The 18,794-nt window shown below is 43.8% G+C and overlaps 1 protein-coding gene across 4 annotated transcripts in view; it reads right to left on the reverse strand.

Annotated features, from left to right (window-relative positions):
• PPM1F (protein phosphatase, Mg2+/Mn2+ dependent 1F) overlaps positions 1-14,708 on the reverse strand; it is a 28,119-nt gene extending 13,411 nt beyond the window's left edge. Inside the window, exons 1-2 of one of the 4 annotated variants that reach the window (XM_055704312.1) lie at positions 14,412-14,708; positions 3,901-4,034 (exon numbers count right to left, since the gene is read on the reverse strand). In XM_055704312.1, coding sequence (XP_055560287.1) covers positions 3,901-4,034; positions 14,412-14,587 — 310 coding nt within the window. In that variant the 5' untranslated portion in view covers positions 14,588-14,708. The remainder of the gene's footprint in view (positions 1-3,900; positions 4,035-14,411) is intronic. The other 3 variants (XM_055704304.1, XM_055704298.1, XM_055704309.1) reach the window with 3 other exon arrangements.
• Between the last annotated feature and the right edge of the window lie 4,086 nt (positions 14,709-18,794).

Consider the following 18,794-nt stretch of genomic DNA (forward strand, 5'->3'; position numbering starts at 1 on the left):
TTCAAAACTGAGGCTTAACAAGTAGGTGATTACATTTCAAAAATCCTAACAAAGACCCCAAAATCCATCTGGCATATTAGATATTAATGTTGTTATATGAGTGAAATGCACAAGGTATAGTGGTAGGAGTGCACCCCTTATAAAAAAAACAAAAACAAAAAACAAAGGGAATAATCAAGCAGGCAGAAAAGCCTCAGAGATAAGAGACTGCTGTCTTCTTGGACACAAGGGTTGAAAAAGCATTAGCCTGGTTTTGGGTCAGGTTATGTCCTACTGAACCACTTCCACAGAAAACAACAAGGAAGTCTGAGAATGTTTTGTTGAGGTCAATAACTCAACTCACAGTTGAGCTGAACAGATTAGAATTTTAAGCTTTTTTAAATCTTTTTAAATACACATGGTTGCAGGAGCTAGAGGGACAGAAGAACACTTCCGCCACCTTCCTGCTTTGTCATTACAGAGCAGAACTGTAAACATCCATTGAGCATAGTGTGAAAAGCTCCAGCCAGACACTCAAATCCAATCCTTTTCTGACAGGTCCCAAAGATCAATTAATCCAAACTTATTGTTCATTAGACTAAATGGTTTGGTGTTTGGCACTGTGTCTAGCTTTGCAATGCCGTGTCTCTCAGAATAGGTAATAATTTAAAGTTTTGTTATTTGAGTAAGAACCCTGCCTCAAAGCTTCAGATGCAGCTCTGGTCCTGGTGAATTGAAAGCTTCAATTTAAACACAGATCTTTGATTAGCAGTCACTACCTATTAACCAAAACTACTTTCAGTTTGCTTAATATGCCGGTCTGAATGGGCAAGATATTAAAACTTTTAAATATTAGGTCATCCCATATAAAAATATAATTAAATAGGACAGCACCTTAGACAGCTTTGTCTACAGCTATTATTAGTTTACATATTTGTAAATGTCTTGACTAATACTGACCAGAAGACTTGGACACACATTGCTGTTTAAATAGGAAGCTTGTGAAATATGACATTAAATTTAGCACCTTAACACCAGAAATAATTCCGTAGTATACCACATCAAACAGTGGTACTCATATAGGCACACGTACATACTTTGCTTTCATATAATCATTTCTCTTTCATTCCAATTACGTTGTTTTGCCAGTGAGTTATTATTGCAATGCAGGAAGACAGAGTCCACACTATGCTGCAGCACAAGGAACATCTTTCTTCCTAGTTTTACAGTTAAAGTGATGTAATAGCTATTACAAGACAGGGAAAACAAGTACAATCCAAATGCACAGAAAAATTAATGCCTTTAAAGTAGATACTCCTTGCTGAGATTAGATAACGCAAACACCTGAACAGTAAGCAGATTGCCATAAAGTTTGATAGGGGAATGGTGAATAGGGAATTGAAATGACAATGGTGGCACAAAAACGACCAAACATAAAATAGACCGGAATACATATGATAGAAATTTAAAAAGGTTTCAGCCATCAGAACAGGGAAGATTCTAGGGCATTTGTTGACAAGGAGTGGTGAGAGAGGACCTGAACTAGTTCAAGATAGAACTCATCCAAGGAATTTCTGATTTTGCCTGCGCTATCTTAAAAGCGGACTCCAATCCTGTACCTTTACAGCTTTTACAGCAAAACAGTAGCAGGAATTATTGTACAAGTGTCACCAGTATAATGGGATCATACACAATTTCAGAGACATTACATGCTTGTGACCAAGCAAATGCCTGTGTGCTATCAAGTTCTTCATTACCCACTGTTTCTAAACATTATAATTTCTTAGGTGTTCAGGTAAGATTCACTAACTGAAGTTCCACGAGCCCAAGATTTTCATAAGGCCCAGAACTAGAAATTATAACCCTAGGCTCACAAATACATAGCAGTTCACATCTTGTATTACTGCTACAGTTCACCTCAAAGGTCATTACATGGGAGTCAATGAAGAGTACCCAGCAGAGTGACTGCAACATGCTCTGCTGACCAGTTTCCAGCTGCTTTGTCAACTATTTGTGCCGAAAACCTACATAATTATTGTATGCGGGTTACAATATGCTGTTCCTTATTTTTCTATAGAGGTTGAGTGATAGCAAGTAAAGATACACTACTGGAGCACAAAATCACAACGAAGTAAGCCACAATTCTCTCTGATGTAAGGCAGAAAGTATGATAGATGCATTTATATCGCTTTTGACAATGGTGTATCTTATCATGTGCCTTGCAGCCAACGCTGCAAATGTGACATAGGGCTTCTAGTTATGGAAGATGTGTACTTTCATCTTCCCCTGCACAAAGCCACCTAGCCACGTAAAACTCCTCAGTGGCAGCAAAACCCACACAATTGCTCCCAGACAGACACCAGGGAGCTCAGGGACAGGGCGCTCCGGGGGGGCTCAATTCAAAGCGAGTGGCAGAGGCACCCGCAAGAACCTCTGAAGGCCTGCGGCATGATCTGGGAACCTGCTTCTGCACGGGTGGCGGGAGGGCCCCCGCAGCCCCACCGCGGGGCGCCAGAGGCCGCGGCCCGATCCGCCAGAGGGCGCCAGAGGGCGCGGGGCAGTGAGGGGCAGGGGTCCAGGCCGTGCCGCTGCCCCCTGCCCACCAGCCTGCCCTCCCCGCACCGCAGGAGCTGAGCGGGGGCTCGGCCCGTCGTTCAGACCCCAGCCAAGCTGATGCGATGCCAGCTCTTCCCATGCAATGCGCTGGAAGCTTGCTGAATCTCTCCGGCCAGATGAAGGCCACAAGCATTAAGGCAAGGGATGGAATATTCAGGGTGCAGCAGAACTGCATCACATATGTTCCCCCTCCTGCCGTTTCAGACTTGCAGGTGACTACTGAAATAGGTGTCTGGGAAGTATGGTATCCTGGCTGTTGCCAGAGCTCTGCTTGGAGACATATCCTCTGGGCACGCTGAACCACCTTTCAAGTCATTACAGGGAAATGGAAGGGCGAGTATTTCCCCTTACAGACACACTAGTTTGCCTAAGACATCTGTGCTCCATTTTTATCTCCCACTCCGCCTGCATCCTGCTGCATTTAAATCCTTGGCACTGGGACTGAAGGCTTGGTGAAGTCTAATCTTAAACACTTCAGCATGTAAATGCCGTAGGGCCATCTGTTAGATGAGGCACAAACCCTATACTCAGTCACCAAGGTCTGTTCTCACTCCAGTTCACGCGGACAGGAGAGAATGCAGGCATCAGGCAGGAGACTCAGGCATCACGTTTTTCATCCCTCAGCATCCCATCTTTATAGAGGAAGGTGGGAAGAGAAGTAATCGATAATGACAGAGACTGCTGAGAAACTTGCCAAGAGAAAAATCTGGAGTTTCACAATGTTCAGGCTGTGGAGGGGGCCACAGGTCCCAAAATCTGGTTCCCAAGGACAAACAAAAGCAAGATGGATTATACAGATGAATTTAAGGTGTCAGCATGGCTGCACAACAGCAACTGTGATGATGCCAGTGTCAAAACGTAGGAGTCATTAGCTAAGGTCAATCCACCAAAGAGAAAAGGGCACACTTCAAAAATATAAGAGGTTATCAACTTAAGGTAGGAACTGAAGCAGTTCAATTTGAATGAAATTATTCAACAAGGAAAAGAAAACTTCTGAATCAGCGCAGTTCAGGAAGCACAGTGGACACAGTCATTAATTCTTTTTGGGAAGAGAAACTCTCTTCCCTTTCCAGAAAGCCAATCCACACAATCAGTCCGGGGCTCCAGACACCATGTTTGCATCTTGCCCACAAAACTAGCATAGCTACCTTTCATCACACAGATACGCAGCAGGAGCAAGTAAAGTTCTGTTCACTGCTGCTTGCCAGACAGCCTAACCAAATATTCTGGGAAACATTTCAAAACACTGAAGTCTTCCAAGAGACATCCTCTAGGAAAACCACAGAAGGAAAAAAGTATACTTACAGGTGAACCTTTCCTCATCTCCTTCTCCCTCTGTTTCCACACTTTGCTGCTTAAATTCAGTCAAGTCTGTTTGGAGAACTTCGTCAACCGCAGCATGGATCAATGATGCTGCAAGAAGTGGTGAAACACCTCTGCTGGTAAGAAAAGGAAGGGAAAGCAAAACAGACTGCATTAGTTTAAATTGAGCTACAACTTCGCTGTTTATGGCTGGTGACCTCGGAATTAGAAAGATTACACACAATCAGTAATTCCAACTTCATTAGTAAACTAGTAGAGGAAACCATATGTTCAATATTTATTCACAGATCTTTAGTAAGATCTTCAGTTAGACAACTGCTTTCTCAAGAATGCAAAGAGGAAGATGCGTATGAATCATGTTTTCAAACTGCTGCCTCACGCTCCAGTCACAGATGGTACCTTCTTCTCTTGAGCTCTTGGATGGGAACTGCTACCTTCAGTTCTAGCCTCTGAATACAAACATTTTGGCTCTACTCACTACACAACATTTCTTGCTTGCAGTCTACTGTCTCACCACAGACAGTATCAGGATCTCTGCCTTGTGGTACATGCAAATCTCCAAAAAGGTTACTTAAGACTCCAATTCCCTTCCCTCCACAAGAGAAGTCATGCTCAGTACTAACCCACAGCCCCTTCACACTCAGTTTCTCCTGACTAGAAGTTCCCCAAAGAAATCACCCAGGAAGAAGGTGCAAAGAGTTGGCACTGGGGACTAGGATAAGAAAAGACTCCAAGGCTTATGATTCAGCTGAAGCATCTAGAAGACAATAATGATACACAATCTACACACCCTCTCCTTTTTACTTAATGCTTTATGCAAGTTATGTGCTTTACAGGAAGCTCATACTTGCTATAATGCTTTTGAATCTATAAACAAATAAGCCCAATCCAACTTTAAAATGGGGCTACTAGAAAATAACTCTTTTCTATTCACTATATTCCCATGGCAGGCACTAACAATTACAGTACATAACGCGCATTCCAGACATTGCCTATAAGCACAATGAAGAATAAGCGTGGATGTCCATAAAAAGCGTTTTATCTGCCGTTCATGGTGTGTTTGACACCCACAAAGCTTCAAATTATACAACCAAAGCAAACAACACATTAAGGCACCTGCAGCAAGTCAAAGACAAGACTTTTGTTTTGCCAGGAAACATTTAGAAAGTCCCACATAAAACTAGCTACAGAGTAAGAAATGGTGGAAGCAACCAGTCTCTGCAGATGTTCAACAGAGATGACTGGTTTTGCGCGTACAGAAGAGTGGGAAGGGGAAGACCATGAGGTTTTAGATCCCAGTGACAACAAGCTGAAATGCATTTTGCCATTGTGCTTCTGAAAGAGAGGCCTTGTCACAGCCTCACAGCCATGTATGAGTACCTCCTGTGGCAGCAAACAGAAAGCATTGTGTTAGTCAGCAGGCTGCTAACAGAACCGTGGTTTATGCTACGCATTCGGTACAGTGATGGCCTACTTTAATGAGTCATTTTGGTACTTCAAATAGATGGCAACGTGTTTGCAGTCCTTTCAGTGCTAGCTACAGTCATATCACATCAAGGGAAGCCAGAAACTGGCTTTTTATTTCTTTTTTAAGGCTAGTATGTTTAAGGGAGTCAGTTCCTTTCCTACCCAAGATACAAGTAACAATGCCTGCTTACAATCACTCTGACACTAACAGACAACCTTTTAAAAAGTCAAGCAAGAAATACATCCAAAACTGCTCTGGCAAACCCCCACACAAAGTCCTACTTCCTGTTTTTGTTTGTATAGGTGAAAAAGAAAGGAATATGAAGATGTAAGCCACACAATGTCAGATGTGTAGCTGGATGCTGCTGAAAGTCAGAAGCTTTAGTTAAATCAGGTTTCAGCTCCAAGAACAGAGACAAAAAAATATTAAATGAAACAGCTATGCATTTAAATGCACAGTGAGGGCCACAGCTTCAGTCATCTTCAGAATCTCTCTGCTATGCTGGAGGAAAAATGCAAATCTTGTCTGGGTTTCCAGCTCAGCATCAGAAAAGGGCTTAATACTTTGATTTTAAACGTTGCAGACTTCTGCTTTCCACAGCCCTGACTTACTGAGCTGGGTCCACACAGAGAAGCTTAAACAAAAGGCAGTATACAAACTGCTGTAATTCACAAGTCCTGTATAATCCTCTGCTTACAGGATGCCTGTAACAAAGAAAAGGTTTACAAGTCATTATGTCACATCCTTCAACTTTTTCCAGTTGCCACCCAGTTCCTAAAAAGGAAATTCAGATTCCTCAGTGACGATACACTTCATTCAGCTTTACTTCCTATGCATTTCCTCCCCCTCCACGGTTTTGCAAATCTATACAAAGAAAATTGTTGTTTATTAGGATTTTATTTGTTACGCAGCCACCAACAACACTGAGCAGTTGATTCCGACACATTGACAAACGATAAAATAAAAGCCTAAAAAATGACACTACCCATTTACCTTGGTTCTGAACAGAACATATTTGTTGATAGCTTAATGAAATCTTAATGCTAGTACTACCATACTGGTAAACCTGGTTTTCTTCTCAAGCTCACGTAAACAGAGCTCCACAGCAATGGCATGTTCCGTTCAGTTTCAACGTTTACTGGTTCTAGTATCATCCTCTAAATCAAAGATTTCAAGAGTTAACAAAATATACAATTAAAGAAGAGTAAGGACTGCTGCTTTAGTTGAGAGCTACAAGGTCTCACTTGGCTCGAGAGTATTTGGAAGCAGGCACAGTACCTATGGCAACCAGTGTAAAAGTAGAAGCCCACTGCAGTTACCATAACAGACTTCAAACCTCTTCTGTAAGCAAAGAAGAATGTCACTTATTGTTAAAATCTTACTTTCAAAAGAAGCCCAAGACACCCTGCTGACAGGCTGAACCAAGCATAATTTAATCTTCATGAATCATAAGAAATACTGTAGCTGCTTCCTAAGTGGAAAAACAACTGTGTTGGGAAGAAGACAGAAGCTGGTGGGGCATGCTATGTGGAAAACATGTTACCTTTTCTTATGAGAATCATGTCAGCCCCATTTCTATGACACACACAACACTAATTACTAGCCTCAGCATACACAGGCTAGTAGTAGTACTTAAGAATTTCTTTGCTACAGGCTATTTCTTTGCTAACAAAAAGGGTGTGTTTTGACCACAACAAAAAAATAATAAAAAAGAATTAATGCATGTTGTAACAGTGCAGATGAGGCATTGTAGCTTCACCGCCAGCTAAAGTCAGATCGCCAGTGCCTGCAGCACGGAGTTCATAACCTCCAGCCACTTACAGTAAAATTCAAGCCTCATTTTTAAAACTTGGGTATAGATAAAAGTGGCAAGTTGAACAGTAAACCAATACTTATGCTAATAAAGAACACAAATGTATATGTCATCCTCCTCGAAAGATTCTGGACTACTGGACACATGCAGTGTTGTTGAAAGGAGCTATGCAAAGCTACTGTTGGTACACGTACCTGTGGGCCAAAATAAAGTTACACACGGAAGTAGAAAGCAATTACGCTATTTTGCATACTTTAGATTTGGCATGAGTTACAGAACAGAACTTACTTCTCTTCTTGTTTATCTTGTTTCTTTTCAGTTTAGTTCTCTATTTTATTTCACTTTAAAAGACAAGCTGTCATGCCACCACAGCCACAGCATATTCATGTATGCCAGATCAATTGTAAGACTGTTATTAACCCCTTACGTATCAGCCCTCAGAAAGAAAAGACAGAATATACGCATCTTCCTTCAGGAAGCAGAAACCCTAGTAAGATCACATATTTGGTTTTATTTGGGTTAAAAGATCCCCAGTACCCTTGCAGTGAGTGTTGCAAACAAGTCCCAAGTTCAAAGATGCCCCCACCTCTTCTTCCTCTCAAATTTAAGAGGGTTTATTCAGAAGTCTCTAGTAAACAGCTTTGCAGGGCAAGGGGGAAGCATCCAGAGCATCAAAGGTCAGGCCACCACATCTCATCCACAGCCTCAACTATGACTACACTTTTTTCAAAGGCTTGAAAATAGATGACAGACTTTCCGTTGTGCTCTATGTCCACAGCTTACAGCAGCTTTGAGAAAGCAGAGCAGCGCAGCAGATGGCAGACTCTGAACAGCTGCTCTTCAGCACTTTGAGCAGAGAGAAGCAAGCTCTGTGTGACCTGGCGGAGAGTGGTACAAAGCCTCACTAGGCCATATCAAACACCCAGTGTTTATGCAAAGCCTTCTGAATTTTTTACTTTTTTTTGGAAGGAAAATAATTCACAACCCCCAGCCACAAGTTCCCACACTACTGTCAGGAAACCTTTATACAAAGAGAAGCACAGGAGATTACTAATTGTATTGGTCATGTAGTTGATCATTTGTCACCATTCATACTGGAGGGGGCAGGGGGAGGTTACATGATGTTCTTTCTAGGTATCATTACCAAAGTCATGGCAACAAGGCAGCAGTGGTATTGCAGGCAAGCACCACTGTACGATACTCTTTTGCTTTCAGAGTGTGCGTACACACGCGCGCACACACACGTACGTTGTTGAGTGAAGAGGTGCTCTACCTCCTAGCAATAGCTTCTAGCACAAGCTTGCATACCTGAGGGAAGAGGTATTTGTGCACTTACTTGCTTGCTACACGGGCTCTGCAACACCAGATCACATACAGCACAGCTTTGCCAGTAAAGCAAAGTTTGTCACTGTGGACTCAGTGTGCATTTCTAGCACATTACAGCTATATCAGCAAAGTGTTTCTAGTGCAGATCTGCAAATGCTAGCAGTTCTCTAGTAAGTGAAAGATCCTCTCATACTGCCAAAATAATAGCAGGTCACAAGCTCCCTCATAAACAAAAGCTGCTTGTATTCAGTATTTTCTCCCCAATCTGCTAGTTTTATTTCCCTCCCCCCTTTTTATTCTTATAATCAACGACAGAATGTTTCCACTCAAGTGGCTCTAAGCATTAGTATTTATTACAGCAGCACCCAGAGTTCCCAGGGTGACAGTGACCAGAAAAGTACAAATATGTATCTGCTGAGGAGAGAACATCTGATATCCTACAACACATAGAAAGCTGTTTCCTGTGTTAATGACATCAGGTCTTTTCACTAGATGAACAAGATGTTATCAAAACAAATATATAAACAATGCCAGACACATAATTTCAATCTTTTATGTTTCCATCTTCACATGAAGCAGGTTTTTTTCAGTTTTATTTCTGCAACTATTAGAAGAAGCAGCTTTAGAATGCAGAATCTATCTGTTTAGGCCCTTCAGTCATCACTGAACAGTTTTACAGAAAATGTGCAATGGAGAGTCACCTGCTACTTGCATTTCATTCTCAGCAGGAAGAAAAACCACACAGTAGAACATGAGAGGCTTAATTTGACAAAAGCTACTTTTCAATTAAGCTCTAAATCTGTTATTTCAAAATAGAGTATTTCTTATCTTGGTGCCCAATCTGAACAGCAATAGAAAGGATGTTTCACACAGATTGTAAGAGCAAAATACTGAAGTCCTAAGGAAAGACAACTTCAGTTTTCCAAGCAAAACCAAAGAAACTGGCAAGCCCTAAAAGTTTCCTCATCATTAAGATTTGATCTTTTTTTCAGCATTTAATCAAGTTTCTTTTCTCTTATATTGCAGGTGTCCCCATACATACACTTTCTTTTTAAAGGCAAAATGATTCTTTCCCAAAATTACTACTGAGGGTATCTTGTAACAGGGAAAACTCCCCGAGAGTTTTAAATTAAGAAATGTATTCTAAAAAGCAATTTACTGATCACAAAATTAAGAGTTTCTCCAACCTCTATATACTATTAGAGGCAGGTCAGAACTGACGCAAGCTACACAGCATTTCTTTCAAGCCATTTTACTGTCCTCCCAACATCTTCAGAAGCAGCAGCAAACAAACCACACACAACAGAAAATAAGCTAGTTTTAACCACTACCCAAAATTACCAGAGCCAGTTTTGTTAACTAGTAAACAGCAGAAGTGCCACATTCTTCCTATGCGTTAACTTTATCCAGACTTCCAATTCTAACTTTATTAATCATAAACCAGCGAGAACACTCATGTTCCTGAAAGAGTAGGCTGTTTCTGCTAATCCCATGCTTGCTTTTGCTACCAAACACAACTGGTCCCATGAAAACTAGAAAGTTTGTTTGCACGCAATGACACGTGAAATTGACTTTCTTGTCTGAAGTAGATGGATCACCGATACTGTAAATAGATTCCTAGAAACGAGAAGTATAGTGCATTATAATAACATACACTATATGGTACAAATTAGGAGCAAGGAAGTAAATTTTAGGGGATTTATTAAAAGCAGAGGTCATGGTAAACAGGGTATTACTAGTTTTCACAGAGGAAGAGACTAAAGGGAGTTTTAAGAAGAGACTGGGTAAACCAGAGGCAACAGTCCACCCACCTCCCCCCACCCCTTTCAGGCTTATATCACATAAAACCATCAAAATATCAGAACTGCTGAATTAACTATTCTAAGAGCAGTGAAATGCTGAAAATAGAGATACCAGGGCCACACCCTGGGTGTAAGCTTTACAGTGTAAAACACAAAGACACAAAACAGGATGCTGAGGCAACTGAGAGATGAAACACAGTGAATCGTTTGGGAGGGGGCAGAACAGGAAGCTGAAGTCTCACAACTGTTACTGTAGTAAAGTCTCCTCAAACAGGAAGGCTGCTGGAATTTCACATTGTTCTTTAGCTATGTCACAAGATGGTCATACAAAGTTTCTTTCTCCTTTCCCTTGACAGAAGCTTTTTCGTATTTGGGGGTCTGATTTAATCTCATGTTCTGTTTCAGAGCAAGTTAGTAAAATTTCACGTTAATTTCTAAAGTTTTGGAAGTAACTAATGGACTCTACATTCACATTCATCCATTTCCACAGACTGTCAGAACACATAGCTCTTACCAAAAACCATGTATTAATTCAAATTCTGCAAAACGAGATTATTTAAGCCTGTCTAAATTCTTCATAATTTTACATATGTATTTAGCTCCATACAAGGCAGGCAGTTCCATTGATTTGAATGAATTATTCAAAGAAGGAACCTGTGCAAAGCTTCACCAGATTAGTGATTTAAGTGCAAGTCCTGCCAGGAAGCAAAAGTGGTTGGCTGTTTTAGCTAGCGTTTGGCTTAGCTGCATTTGCCAGAGTCCATTGAAATAGTTCATTTCAGATTAGTAAAGACATTCAAGGGGGTTAGCCTGAGATATCCAACTGCTTCCACATAAGAGATGTGTGTAGCCTTAGAGAAGCAACAGCATTCAGAAACTCCTTCCAAATTAGAAAATTTGGACCTAACAAATGTTATTCCTTACCCCATTCTCTTCTCAGTGAAAATCCTGATTGGTGGTGGAGGAAGATTGTTTTGCCTTGCAGAGACACAAAGGTTTATGCCTCCAAACAACTGGAAGAACACGCTAAACATCACCGTATGTCATCTCATGAGCCAAGGATATTGCTGGACCTGTATTGGCTTGGGTCCTTCAAGGCATGACCCACACATCTGTGCAAGTGTAAATGAAGTATCTGACAATGCAGAAATAAGAAGCAGAACAGCAGAACTGTGTGCCAAATACAATTCCTAACACTTCCTTGATCTACAGAGAAATCCTTCATCACTACTAATCATCACGTACAATACATTCTATGATGCCGGAGTGTCAGAAGAGTTTCAAACTGAGGAAATACAGAACAATCATGAATGCCACCTGCCAGCAAGGTACATCCAATAACATCTTCATGGTGTTAAACCGAGTTATATCGACACTGTGATATTTGAACGTGTGTATTTTCCACTGAGCTGCCATCTGCGTGTTAGGGATGCTACTGTGATAGCCTGCAACAGCACATCACTGGATCTAAGCTACAGTGACCTCTCGTGAACTCGCTTCCTAATCTGGCATCACTTCTGCACCTTTAACAACTTTTACACAAACTTTTAAATGTCTTCTAAGCTTCATCTCCCTCCCCTTGTTTTTCCTTAAAATGTTTAGCATCCTTCCTTCTCCTATTTCCTTACATTCCCTATCTATTTTAGCAAGGATCTAGGGGATTCTGATCAATTAAGAAGTTTATTTAACCTTTGAAACTGCATTTTGAGTTGATCTGCAGCAGTGAACGTGGAAAGAAAGCGTAATGTTTGGCGATTTCTCACACAATCAGAGACTTCAGGTTTGGTCCTTAATTACATGGATTACGAGAAGGCGGCCTCCACTTTCAAAATACTAGATCCTTCTCTTGGGCTCTACTGGTCTTTTCCTCCACATGCAAGAAGTTAGCACACCCAACAGGAAACTGCAGCCTTTTTCAAATTGCAAAATGAGGTTTCTTTGCATCATAGGAGTCCAAAACTGAGCTGTAAATTTGCTGGGATCCCTACATTTGACACTTTAGGCACGATACACTGCACCCAAGCACACAGCATCACACACAGGGTTGCTTCACTGTTTTGCCTGTCGGCAGCCACAAGAATTTGTAAAAACATTTTCCTTACATATTTCTGTTTTCCAAGTACATTTTGTGAAAAGAAAGATAAATAGATTACTGCACTTGTATTCTGCTTTACTTTCTTTAGGAATCTGTCCTGGTTTTTTTTCTTTCCTTTTTTCTTTTCCTCCAGCTTGCAACTTAAGACGCTGCACAAAGCACGCTGTCTAATCAGATCTGGCTGCAGGGCAGGTATGTGAAAAATGCAGCTTCTGACAGGGCAGGCTCCTTTCTGTGTAAACACCAGAAGTGACAGGTGAGATGAAAGCACTCTAAAAGCAGCACTCTTCTGCTGCTTCCACCTGTTAATATGTCCACTAGAGAACAACAGAATGTTAGCAGATATGTTAACTCTGAAATGCTGTTATAAAAAAATCACTACAGTTTTAAGAACCTATACCCCATATCTTGTACAGCTTCCTACCGTCCTCTCAGAAGTATTTTAGAAAACATTAGCCTGCCCCACGCAGCAAATGGGTTACCATATGGTAAGTATTTTTCAAGACTGGCATTGCTGTGTTCTTTAAAGTGCTCATCCAGAACCACTGCGGCTCCACAGAGTTCTAAGATTAAGTGCATACAATGAATTTGCAATCTCATTCAGGAATGCAACAGCTATGTTTTGTTCAAGAGCAATTTAGTTAAAACAGGACTAAGCAACGCAATGATCATCTGGGTTTTTTTCAACTGCAGCCTAAAAAACATTTTTTTTGTATGCATTTCTCAACTTCAGGTTTAGGCACACCATCTACCTGAAGGATATGTCCAGGAGCACCTCTGTAATATAAGAAGTAACTTCATGTTTTAATGGCAATTTGCATGCCTAAAAATCACCTGTACACTTTCAACAACAATATACCTACTCAACAATAAAAAAAAATACCTATCCAGTGTTCATAAATGCACCAGATGGTAGACAGACATGTAATTCAAACCCTGTTTTCTATCAAATTCCGCTAGTAATGAGGTAACATTCAGCATATACCTAAAGAGAACTGGCCTCCCTTAACTCCTTGTCTTCACTAGTTACCCTCGGCACAAAGTCAGCTCCCCACTTAGATTCTTTCAGGCCATCCATAACCCCTGTTCCCACTCTTTAACAAACACGTTACCTAAGCAGGCCACGGTAGGAACTCTGTAAGACCTGGAATGTGCAGGCCCTACCACTGAAGTGCTTCAGGAAGCAGCCACGAAGACAAGAGGTTACCAGGAGATAAGAGGTTAGAGCAAGACAACTTGTTCTTTGGTGGAGACTGAAAGAAGCATGCTGCATCCAAATTCTTAGCGGTGTTGAAGTCTAAACTGGTCAGGATAAAGGCAGTAAGACGTCTCTCCTGAAATCAGGGACTGACAGAAACATTGCTGAGAGAAGTGCTGCGTTTCCCAGTGGCGGTGCAAGCATGCTCTTGGAAGTTTTGAGGAAACATCTACTTGAGAAGCCCATGCCAGCGTGTCCTACTTGCCGAGACAACCCAAGAGGGCTGGGAAGCCAAAGGCCCGTGCGGTGGGCCCACTGCCCAGGCCTGGCAGCCCTGCAGCCCACCAAGCCCCCTCCCGCCGCAGGCCTGCAGGCGTGTCGCGCAGGTTCCCATAGGAGCTGAGCTCCAGCTGTTGGCCCTGTACCACAGGAATGGATGGCCCTGTCACACTAACTGCGGAGAGAAACGTAATCTCTCCTGCACCCAGAGTGGGAGCGAAACATCTCCGAGTTACTACAGAGGCACCGACCCGGGCAGGCCTGTGGCAGGAGCACGCTGCTAGAAGCCCCGCTTTCAGGAGCATACGCACAAGAACAGTTAAGAGGGGGGCGGGGGGCCAGAACCCCCCACGAGAGGCTGAGCGGTGCCCGCGGCCGGCCCCGAGCGGCCCCCGGGCCTGGGAAGGCGCCTCAGGAGGCGCCGCCCGCCGCCTGCACCTGCTCCGGCCCCGCGCCCGCCGCCTGTCAGCGCGGCGCCGGCCCTGAGGGGCGCCCGCCCGCCCGCCGCTCACCTGCCGCCCAGGAGGCTCCTCGCCCGCTCGGCCAGCGCGCCCGGCACCTCGGCCTTGCTCAGGGCGCCGCTGCCCGCGGAGCTCCACGGCAGCGGCTCCGCCGGGCCCAGCGGCGCCGGGAAGTCCCTCAGGAAAGAGCTCAGGGGAGCGCCAGCCGCCTCCACGTCCAGCGCCATGGCGGCGCCGCGCTGAGGCGCGCTGCCCGGCCGCCGCCTGCCCTGGGCAGGGACGGGCGCCGAGGGGGCAGGCCGGGGAGGGCACGGCCAGCGGGCAGCCGCGCCGGCGCGGCTCCTTTAAGCGAAGCGCGGGGGTGGGGCGGGGCCTCCGCGGCGGGGGCGGGGCCGGGAACAATGTCTGGAATGCGGGGGGGCGCGGCAGCCACGTGGCCGGACGGGCGGGGCGGCACAGGCGGGAGCCCCCCGGGGGCGGGGGGACACACAGGCGGGAGCCCCCCGGGGCGGGCGGGCCGGCCGGCAGTTCCCTGACACGAGCAGGCAGTGCTGCCCCCTCTGCCCCCCGGGGAGGGCTGGCACCAGCCGGCGCGGAACAGACGCACGTTGGCAAGCGACACCCGCGCGCCGAGCTCGCCACTTCCCGCCCGAAGGCTGTCCCACCCGAAAACGCTGATTTCCTAATTCTACATCAGACTATAAAGAATTACGCGCCCTGGCAAGTCGGGTGCAGCGGTACCTGCGGCTGGGAAGGCTGCACAGGCTGCAGGTTCACCCAAAGTTACTCACGGAGACACCCCATCCCCACCCACCCACCCATCTTGATCCTCACGATCCCTTCGTGTTTCCATTTCCACTGAATCGCCTATAAAAACTGGCTTCAAAGCCGGATTTCACAGCCGAGCCAGGTTGTTGCCTATTCACTTTCAAAACACTGGCACTAGCTTTAAAAACCTTACCACTGGCGAAAATACACGCCACCGTCGCTTCAACAGACTGCTCACTAAAGCCATAGCGAGTTTGAAGAGAACTATACCAAACTGACCTGTTTCTCAAACTAGTTGTAGTTAAATAACCACATCCACCAATCAAATTTAACCTTTTCTGTCTCGTCCAAGAGTAGCTCTGGTGTAGAAAAGGGAGAGTGTCAGTAAACTAGATGGATCTTTGTCCCAAGCTGGAATCTTCCAAGAAGAGTGAATGAAAATCCTGCATCCTAGACTCACAAAAAGACTATGGTATCAAAACCCCCAGTGAGGTTAGTAAGATGCAAGCACCTAGAATCTGACCCTGCTCATAGATCTTTGGGGACCTTCTGGGAATTCACAGCGTATCAACTAAAATCCCATCTTGCCTCACACAGAGCAGTGTAACAGCGTGACTTCGCTGAAGTGTGGTACCACAGCACAATGCCATTCATTTATCTCATCCAACCAAGAAATGGCAGAAGTTTTTCCCAAAAACAGGACTCTAAGTTTATTACTTTGTCTACTGGCTTTCTGATTTTTAACACTGTAAAACACAGGCCTTTCGTTTGGGAAGTATTAAACACATAGTTTTATCAAGCCATTAACCTGAATATTCAGTTTGGGAAAAAAGCCCACCCGAACTTCCAAACTCTTTCCCCCTCCCCTCCCCCCCCCCCCCCCCGACATCTTTAATCCTATTTGTATTTCCCATCTCCTCCTCAACATTCAAAGATCTAGACATGAACAGGTGATGTCTTCCAAACAGCAGCAGTTTCCAGCATGCACAACTAGAAATACTTTTTTACTTCAGGTATTAGAAGAGTGGTAAGGATTCTGTCCTTACATTGGAACATCTGCCAGGGGTAACTGCATATAACAGAACATTTTTAGAGGAGGAAGGAATAAAATACCAGAGGCTGCAAAGCCAGGACAGACAGCAAACTACCCAGAAGCACTAGTACATGTTCAGTGAAATAACACTGCTGCAAGCATGTGTGGTACCTTGATTTCTTGTCTTCTCCTTCTCAGACACCTTTATTTCAGAGTACTCTCTCATGTGCTGTCCCCATTTTACTGAAAAAGTCTGCAAACACAATATACTTCACACTTTTTTAAAATTACAAGAGATCTCTGAAAAGAAACGGGAAGCACCGTTAATATTTTCAAAACTTGCTTGTTTTTATACCGGGATACTTCACAGAGGATCACATAAAAATGTTATCACAGTTTTAAGCAGGCTTTTAACTCAGTAGTTGGACGCTCCATTTTGTAAAGGATCTGAGTGCTCTAAACTCCTGCTGAAGCTAATAAAATTTTAGGATTCATGACAGATTGAAGCATCAGGCACAAAGTTTACTGTGTTCAGCAACAGAGACTGCTGAGGTTTTCAGAGATTTCCAAGCCATTGACGTTAAGGAGATTCCTATACCACCTCTTCCCTTCATATTCCCACACTGAATTACAGCGACCTGTATCCTGCAACATCCCTGCTGTAATCACTCCCTACCAGCAGTTCCAAAAAACAAGAAATGTTTTTAAATAGTTGAGTGATTTAGGAGAGTAACCTTAGATACAGAATGAAATCACCCCTTCGGTATTACTGACCATGAAATGGCCGCTGATCCCTTTCAGTCAGGTGCTTTTTGTCTGCACTGTATTCTTTCCCTGCTCCTATCGGAGATATATTCTCTTTTTTCCTTTCATACAAAAATAATTACTGAATTTTAAAAAACAAATAAACAAACAAACGACTGCATTTTGATCCTCTTTGTACTCCTGAGCACTGTCTGTCTTTTAGCACCAACTTTCTTGGAAGACCAACTGCTACTTCCCTCTCCCCAGGCCGACAAAAGCAAGCTCCCTGGGGCACACCAATGCCAGCTCAGCAGGGACAAGCATTGCAGCCGTATCACACAGACAATTTTTATTCTTTTATCAGCTATGGGAGCCAAATCAATTCTCCCCTCTTGAGTGAACGATGCTATTTCAAAGGTAACTTCCTAAGTACTAAAAACTCCCCTGAGGTTTTTCCATGGAATGTAAACTGAAATTTCATATGCCATAATTCTTTTCTTTTTTTCCCAGTAAGAACCATAAACACAAGACATGCAGTTTTCACCTGAATGTTGGTGAGATACACATATCCAGGGACTTCGTAATTTTAAGAAGTTTCTTGCTCTCTTGTACCTTTTAAAGCAATCCCAGGAATATGCCTGTCAGTTTTACACAGAAACCAAACCACTCATCACCCCTGCATTTTTTCCACTCCACTTTGGAGACCATTGCCACCACCAGCCTGTGTGCCAGGCCACAACACTGACAGGCGCTGTGGCACCTCCCGCACCGTGAGCCTTCTCCAGGGCCACAGCCACCCCGCGCTGCCCAGCTGCAGAGGGAGGACAAGCTTCCACGGCTGCTGGTGCAGCACAAACCCAATGCCTTCACTCCTCAGCCACAGGCACGGACAGTTCGGAATAACTGTTCACAGTTACTGACATACCTATATCAGAAAGAACTTTGCTGTTTGCAGTAATTACAAGGGAGCCACTGAAATCTGCCAGAACACATCAATGGCTCATTCTAAGCACTTGAGAGAAAGTTCCCAGCACTTTATTTCCACCGGGGCTAATACAGCAAAGAGATTTTACAAGCAGAAGTTTGTCTGCAATTGGCCAAAATAAAAGCCATGCTTGGAGAAAGAGGAAAGTGCTCTCGCACCCCTCAAAAGCCATGAATAATGACTAGTGAGAGGTTTCCCACACTTCCAGGGCCATCGTTTAAGTAGGACGGAAATCCCAGCCAACAGCCAGCTCTCAGCAGCACAAGCCAGCTGAGCACACAGGTATTTTCAGAGCAGTATCCTAGTGTACCAAAGCAGGCTACAGAGCTAAGAGAGGACTTGGACAACTGAATCAATACAAGCACCCTGAAAGCTACTCTAGTTTATGCCAAGATCTGCAGCTCTGAGACACTATAGCAAGATGATCTTTAAAACATGAGAAGATACTCACTCCAGGCTAAGGGAGAAGCAAAGACCATTTGTTTTTACCAGGAGGAACATTTAATATTTAGGAAAAAAAACAAACAAGAACCACAGAAAGACATTCTACCTATGGCTGGGTCTTTTAAGCAATACTATTAAAACATAGTTCATGTTTGAGCTGTAACTGTATAAACATTTGATCAGAGGAACAGGCTTGGGGCTGTGGTGTTTCGTCTGTGTTCTCTTGTTCGGTAAATGCACGCACCGTGCCAATTAAAACAGCAGAGTTGTACATTACCTTTTTGTAGGGACTTGTCTTTCCTCCCTGTTGCCAGTGAATCACGTGTCAAGTTGCTCCCTGCATATTCTGTGTTCAAATGCAGTAGCCTTTGCACCATGTAAAACTGCAATGGCATCCTCCCACCCAGCCACAACTAGTGCTGAAACTGTTTTGGGGGTACAGATGATACAAACTGTACTT

This window comes from Falco cherrug, chromosome 1, assembly GCF_023634085.1.
Source record: "Falco cherrug isolate bFalChe1 chromosome 1, bFalChe1.pri, whole genome shotgun sequence".
Lineage (NCBI taxonomy): Eukaryota > Metazoa > Chordata > Aves > Falconiformes > Falconidae > Falco > Falco cherrug.